Here is a 7,976-nt window from a genome sequence, read left to right as displayed (position 1 = left end):
CAGCTGCGCTCCGCCCCGCCACCGACCTCCCGAAGGAGGCCGAGCTCGTCACGCCGCCGGCCGCCGTGTCTAACCGGGACACTGCCCGAGCGCCGCCTCGCCCCCTTTTTAAGGCGCCCAGACCCCTCTCTCTCTTCCTCTCGCGCCGCCGCCGCCACAGATCACGCCCTCACACCGCCACCTGCCGCCCGCACTTCGCCAACCGCCGCTGCCGCCGACGAGGTCTACAGCCGCTGCCGCTTTGCGTCACCGCCGCCGCTCGCGCTGCTGCCCCGCGCCACCCCGCGTAGCCGCGCCGCCGCCACTCCACTCGCCGCATCGCCCGAGCGCCGCTTGCCGTCGCCTCGCCTCGCCGGAAACCGCCCCCGCCGCCCTGAACCAGTAATAGACCGCCTCCGGTTCACCGGTTTGCTTTTCGTTTTGTTTAAAAAAAACCTAGATCGGTTTTCTTCAGAAAACCTAGATCTGATTTTTTTGTTTAGTTATATAGTGAACGTTCACCCGGTTGGTTCTATTAATGAACAATTTCGTTCGTTAGGTTCTGTTAGCGAGCGTTCGCTCGATAGTTTTTTCCTGTTTTAATTTCGGCCAGGGACCTAGATGTAATTATCTTTTTTACAGATTAGTCTCTCTGTTTCAAACGATCACTACTTTTTACTCGTTTGTCCAAATCCAACGAAACCAACGCCCACTTCTTCATTATGATCCCCTCTATCCAGTAAAACAACTTAAACATATTTTCGTAAGTTTTAAAATTTGAATTCAAACAGGTTTGTATTTAAACTTCGTTCGATCGTAACTTGAGTTTTATAACTCCGATTTAGTTGATTATTTTTGAAAATCGAAACTCTTGACCTAAAATTTCTGATAAGGCCAAATTCACATAATTTTGATATCGTTAGAAATTGTTTTATGTTACAAGATTTATTTGCTTGGTTTTGATGTTTTCCGAATTGTCTTCTTCGTGCTTTTCGATCTTTTGAGTGATTGCTTATGTGTGGTTACTATTGCTTGCCTACGATAGATTGACCAGAGTGTGACGAGTAGAACTATCAGGAGGTATGAGTGCGAATCATCTCCATCAACCGTACAAGGCAAGTTCACACTTTGATCATACTTTTCATTACCCAGTTTTTATGCATTAGTTTCAACCCTCAAACATTGCATGGTTAGGATTTGATAACAGGTGGGTATTGGGAAGTAGATGATGAGGTAGAACCTATTGCCCTGTTTATTATCAAACCTTGGGAGTTACTTCTATGTTATGCTTATACTGCTATGCTATGCTCGTAGACGTGGATTGGTTCGAGAGAAGTCATGAAAGATGTGAGAGTTATTATTATCTAAGGGGAACTTAAGGTGGCTACTTTAATACACATCTGGGTGGATTGGTTGGGGCACCCTGGAGCACCCAGTGGTTTGCCCGGGCACCTGGAGAACCCAATGCTTGCCCAAGGGGATCCCGGAGGACCCGTGTGATCACCCTATGGAATGCCACCCAGGCTCAAAGGGATCATAAGATTATTCATGCTAGAAACTTCCGTGTGCAGCCACAAGCTATTATGGGCTCTAGCATAGTTGAGTATGTTGCATGACCTCTTTCAGTGGTGGGCTAGCAGATGTAGAGGGAAAATAGGTGTAACTGTCCACCCAGAGTAAAGAGTTAGTGCTTCTGAAAGACTGTGTCTCGGTCATCCATTTCTCAAACACCATGTAGTGCGAGAAATCCAACGGAGGTGATCGAGTCTTGTGGGGAAAAGTGCGCAAACCTCTGCAGAGTGTACAAACTAATCATGGTTAGTCGTGTCCCCGATTATGGACATCTTGAGTATCTGGTTCTTGGATTATCGTATGGATCTCATCACTTTATTTAATTAATTTGTTGGGTTGTTAATTCTTAATTGGGATTGAGTTGGAGGAACCTTCTCAATATTTTCAACAAACTTTGTAGTTAAATAAAAATATTCCTTTGATGTAGGAAAAAATTGGCTTTTCGCAAAAACATATTAACCATAGAGCCTCCACCAGCCATATATGCATGTAGTGATAGTTATTATTCATCATTATCCCATGGTGTGAATTTGCCAGTACATTCAATGTACTGACCCTTTGTGGCTGCAACGTCTCATGTTGCAGGATATCTTACGACGAGTAAGTGATACGTTTGGGTTACGATTTCTACACTCAACTTTGCCGTTGGTGTTGATGGGAATCCACAACCTTATTGTTACTTCCGCTATTTGGATTGAGGTAATAGTATTTACGTTACTTTATACATGTGATTTACCTTTGTTATAAATCCTCGAGTACTGTGTGTGTCAGCATACCGATCCAGGGATGACACTTAAGCACCGAGACTTGACAGTCTGAGGTCGGGTCGCTACACGACCATCTCGCCACCATCAGAGCTCTCTTGCCCGACGGTGGACTTTCCTATCAAATACCTAGGGCTACCCTTCTCAACCCGCAAGGTGCCAGCCTCCGCCCTCCTTCCGCTCGTCGACGGGCTCACCAAGAAGCTGGCTACTTGGAAGGCCTCCCTGTTGTCCCGTGGCCAGCGACTTGCCCTCGTCCGGCACATCCTCACTGCTATGTCGGTGCACATTCTGCTAGCGCCGGCGTTAAATCCGGCAATCCTCAAGAAGATCAACAAACTCATTCGTGACTTCCTCTGGCATGGCAACAAAGATGCTCAAGCTGGATGCTGCATCGTATCTTGGCAAAAGGTGTACCACCCCATTGCGCTTGGTGGGCTGGGGGTCCGCGACTTGCATCGCACCGGCGTTGCCCTCCGCGCCCGCTGGCTGTGGTTGCAGCGCACCGATCCGGATCGCTCCTGGAAACATCTCCATCTCCCGTGAGATCACGAGGCCTCCGAGCTCTTCCGCGCCTCCACAACCTGGACCATTGGCAAATGGCAACACCTGCAAGTTTTGGCAGGATCATTGGCTCAATGGTCGATCCATCCCCGAGATCGCTCCTACCCTGTCCGCCCTCATTCCGAGGCGACGCATGAGTCAACGCCTAGTCAGTGAGGCTCTCGGCAACAGAGGTTGGATCGCCGACATCCACGGCAACTTACACACCCGTGCAGTCATCGAGTACGTTGAGCTATGGAGGCTGCTCCAAGCCGTTGAGCTCTCCGACGAGCCAGACAAGCTCTCCTGGAAGTGGACCGCCGACGGCAACTACTCCGCACGGTCGGCCTACCACGCGTTATTCATTGGAGCCACCACCGCTCCATTCTGACGCCCCATTTGGAAGACTTGGGCTCCCTCCAACGCGAAGATATTCCTCTGGCTCGCCTCCCTAAACAGATGTTGGACCGCTGACCGGCGCGCACGACACAACCTACCACATGACCCTCTATGCAAGCTATGCAGTCAAGACAACGAGACCCTACACCACCTTCTCGTCGGCTGCGTCTTCTCGCGCATCATATGGCACGACATCATGGCGTGGTGCCGCATACCCACCTTACCACCCGACGGCACCACCGGATTCTTCGACTGGTGGACGGCGGCCAAGGCTAGCGTGCCGGCTTGCCTCCGCAAAGGGCTGAACTCCCTAATTATCCTCACCTCTTGGGCAATTTGAAAACACCGCAACACAACCCTCTTCGACAATGTTGCACCCTCCTACAACAAACTCATCGAAGACATACAACAGGAGTCGAAACTATGGGCAAGAACCGGCGCCAAAGGGCTCGATAGGATCATTCATGTAACATAAAATGTAACTAGCAAGGCTGAGCATCCTCCCTTCCTCGCTGCTCACCGTAGCGCTTACGTACCGCCATCCTCTGTGTACGACACCTAAGACGCTCACCCATGTATTCCCTCCCAACCTATCAATGGAATGATACGCAACTTGCGTATTCGAGAAAAAAAAATCATTAATTATTTACTAAAATTAATCATGAACTTCCCCAATTTTCCAACATGGCCGACATGCCATGCCGCCACTACCACTCCTATCGTTGTACGACTTAATGTAAAATTCCATTCGCAAAAAAAAAGATTTAATGTAAAATTCATGTGCAACACACAATGTGAAAAGTACACGCTCGCAGTCCATAACACACTTCAAATTGAGAAAGATAAAGAACGAATATGCGCACAATCTCTCAAAACTCACATTGAAGTGTAGGTCGGGACCATCCCCACCTGGACTGTATTCATTTTTTATTATAAAGCTTTGCACCCTATTAAAAAGCACACGAGGACTAAAGAGGAGAGGATACAAGAAAAACATACACGACACACCCAAAAACAAACAAGATGGAACAACATGCACACGATGATGCACTACCAAGTCGACAAACCCTCCATCGACCGCCACATATGATCTTAATTAACTTGGGAGGACTCAGCAATGATGCCATCATTGCGAGCCGCTCTGTCATCGCCATTGAAGAATCTCGTGAAATCGAGACAAGGACACAAACATGAACCTTGACAGCGGACTCAGCAATCACGGCACACCCGGGCATTGTGCGAAGTGATGCTACAGCTGAGCCGGCGAAGGGCAATGACCAGCCGAGGCTGCACTGAGAACATGAAGCTCATACTGAAATGAACTCGTTTGTGTGCGCGTGAGAGCACACATATTTTGACTTTGCCGGTACCTTTGCCAATATTAACGAACATGCTTGGTATTTTTGCAAAAGCTCTCTCGACAGGTAATTCAAGCCTAGACCAGGCTGCCGAATCTCACACGCCTATCGGATCTGTGTGCCGAATCTCACACGCCACAAAACTAGATGTCAGCTCGATGAAACGTGTAAATCCGCCACAATGATAAGAAAATGTCGTGTAATTCCGGACGATATTTGCGCACTCACTCCCGCAGGACCGATAGACCCTCGATCGAGATCACGGCGCAACACAACAGTGCGACGGTAGTGGATGCCAGTGCACGCACACACACACACACATAGCGTGTATGTGGGCGTACGTGCGTGGCCCTAGCTCGTCCCGCACATTTCTGGCGCTCAGTGCAAAGAAAGCCACATGCCTAGCTAGTGTGCTCGTTTGACCTCGGCCGATGTGACCCTCGTCACTTCACACTATATAATGGAGACCCGTCTGTGACAAACTGAGGCCAAGGCCACACACCCGCAATACCAGTGCTTGCCAAAAACCGCTCAGCTGCTTGCTGACAAGTGATAAGCTTCTCGGTCCATTAATTGGTCGACCTGCGTCTGGTGAAGATGGGGAGGGCGAACTGCTCGGTTCCTCTCCTCCTGGTGCTGCTGGCCTTCCTCTCCTGCTCCTTCCTCGCCCACGGTTTGTACGGATTGAACGAGCTTTTCGGCTCGCCGGATCTTCGCCGGAGGCCATCCTCCTCATATTTGCCTTGTCTTTTCTCGTCCTTGCAGCGGCGGTGGCCGGGGCCGGCGGCAACCGCAAGATGTTCCTGCCGAGGGAGGGAGCGGCAGCCGCCGCCGTGTCCGACGATGGTGGGCAGGCGACGCCGACGACGGCGGAGGAGGTGGCGGTCGGAGGAGAGATGCATCTACTGCTGAGGGACGACGAGGAGATGTTGGCCAGGAGGGTGGACCTGCAGACAGAGGACTACCCGGGGTCCGGGGCCAACGGCCGCCATGATCCACGAAACCCGCATTAAGAGTTATTATGTCGTGCTGCATGTACGATAAGTGCATGTAATTAACCGCATGTTTAGTTACCCCCACAATCATGCATAATTAAGCATATCAGCACCATGTAGCTAAGCATCATGATCTTAATGTAATTTGCTAGTTTATGCATCTTTGGTTGATAATAACAAATACTCCCTTTGTAAACTAATATAAGATCGTTTAAATAGGGATCTAAACGATCCTATATTAATTTATAAAGGGAGTAGTTGTATTCCCTGTAGCTTGGGATTAAGTATTGTTCCATCTCTGTCATCGATCACCTGATGTAGGCTGAGTCAATCCAAACGGTTGTAATCTTCAATATGTTTGGTTCAAAACATAACTATTTTCTATACTAAGAAAAAACTATTTCACCGAGATTCACAATTGGCGCACGAGCGCTCATTGGGGTCGTCGCATCTCTTCTCCTTTTATATTCATCCACTAATCTCATCCACCTTTATTTTGACTAGTTGAATGCCAGTGGTTCCCATGGAATAAAGAAACACAGTTACAAAATAATTGTTGTTATTTAGAAGTATATGTCGAACATGACACATGTGGTTTCCATTCATATAACAACAAATTGATTCATTCTTGACAATCATCGTGTCTCTTTAACCAACATCTTTCCTTGTAAGAAGACAAAATAATAACTTTTCAAACCCAAACCATCCCTCTTTTCCTTCTACCTTCATTCTCGCCACTATGAGCCATCTTTTCAAAATCTTTTCTTCTATAGATAACTTTTAGAAGACTTTACTTCCATCCTATCAAAATCTTTACGTCCATAATTTTTTTATCAATGCCAGGATTATCTCCACCATAAAAATGGAATGGCATATATTTTGTTGTGAATTGCCTAGAAAAGAATCATTTACAAAGTGTGATCTTTCTCTTGCTTTTCTTCTTCATGGAAAATAAGTGACTATTTCATTGGGCCTATTAATCAAACGCGGTGCCCAACCATATGTTTCATCAACCATCAACCATCTAAGTCGTGTTTGTTTGGGCTTATGCTTCAACTTTTGCAGTTTTTCCACTTAGGTTTAAAAGCCAAAAGCCCCTAAAGAGAAGCTTTTTTTGGCTTTTTAGCTATTGGAAATATGCCCTAGAGGCAATAACAGAATGGTTATCATTATATTTCCCGTTCATGATAAATGATGGAGGGTCGGGGACCACACGTGAGCGATACAAAGTGAGACCTGGAAGCGGGGGCGAGTTATTGATCGAGTTTTCTTTCTTGGTACGTTAAAAAAAGATTCGTCCGCCAGTTTTCGTTTCTTTGTTCCGGGAACGCGCGTATTCTATTTAAAACCACTGATATAGAGAGATTTTTTTACTCCATTGTATATGTAGCCTCTTGTTTGATAGGGTTTCCCGTGTCTCGCTCTCTCACGCTCTCCATATGTAAACAAGATGAGAGTGTCCACTCTATCTCTCTCTTCACCGGTGCTCACAGATCCGGTCGGATCACGTCCGTTGCGGGAGGTGAGGAGGTGCAGCGTTGACGTTGTCGCTGTCGGCGATGGAGGAAGCCAATGCGCACCGTCCTCTCTGAGCCAACGCCGGCGCGGACGAAGGTCCTCCACGCACTTGTTCGCTGCCGTCATGTGGGTAGATCCTGCCCGCCCGCCTAAGCCACATCTCGCCCACTTAAGGTATAACTTCTTTTGGATTTCATGCTTCATTGTACTGGTCTAGTTCCCCAGGTTGCTGCATGCGGGATTTCTTCTATATCACTACTCCCTAGCTCCTCGTGTACAATAGCTAGGGTTGTCGGCTGGTCCAACATCACCTATTTTTTACTATTATAGAGGAAAGGCCACTCTGAAAGTTGTCCTGGTTTATGCCTCGGTGAAGGTATACATGTCTTTTTGGGACAAAAAGTAGATGGTGGTTGTGCAATCATTGTCCATATGCTCCTATTGTTGTTGCTATTCTAATACTATCACTGGTTAAATGAAGCAATGTCCATGTTAAAGTGACGTCCCTTTTTAAATAATGTTGCTGTCAATCCAGAGGCGTCGATAAATGCTTATGTCATGCCTTAGTTTTTTCTGGGTATCCTGGTTTAGTTCCCATCAAGACAATCATGATGCTTCTATTTGTTGGTGTACATTTTATTAATTCTTATTGACAATTGAGATGCCACTATTAATCTTGTACCACTGCCCAAACAAAGTAACGACACTATATCCCTTTTTTATATTTTTGCAAACAGTGATGCGTATCTCCATATCCGGGCATGCCTTCCTCAATTTTAGTGGAACTACACAAAATTGGATGGCCATTGTTGTTCCGCCTCACTGTCCTCTGCCACGTGGTTCTTCCT

General features: G+C 47.3%; 1 protein-coding gene across 1 annotated transcript; it reads left to right on the top strand.

The window, feature by feature from the left end:
* The first annotated feature begins 5,077 nt into the window (after positions 1-5,077).
* LOC109773295 (uncharacterized) lies at positions 5,078-5,770 on the top strand. The gene is made up of 2 exons (XM_020331993.4): positions 5,078-5,288; positions 5,381-5,770. Exons 1-2 carry the CDS (start codon positions 5,213-5,215, stop codon positions 5,626-5,628), a joined length of 324 nt encoding a protein of 107 aa, XP_020187582.1. The 5' UTR covers positions 5,078-5,212; the 3' UTR covers positions 5,629-5,770.
* Positions 5,771-7,976: the final 2,206 nt, after the last annotated feature.

The sequence above is a fragment of the Aegilops tauschii genome, chromosome 3, assembly GCF_002575655.3.
Source record: "Aegilops tauschii subsp. strangulata cultivar AL8/78 chromosome 3, Aet v6.0, whole genome shotgun sequence".
NCBI classification, from domain to species: domain Eukaryota; kingdom Viridiplantae; phylum Streptophyta; class Magnoliopsida; order Poales; family Poaceae; genus Aegilops; species Aegilops tauschii.
This window is presented reverse-complemented; position numbering and strand designations above follow the sequence as displayed.

Bases quoted from the DNA above. Each gene is read 5' to 3' on its own strand.
- LOC109773295 (XM_020331993.4), top strand. From the start codon at position 5,213: ATGGGGAGGGCGAACTGCTCGGTTCCTCTCCTCCTGGTGCTGCTGGCC. The intron at 5,289-5,380 runs GTTTGTACGGAT...TCGTCCTTGCAG, and splicing joins CTGCTCCTTCCTCGCCCACG to CGGCGGTGGCCGGGGCCGGC.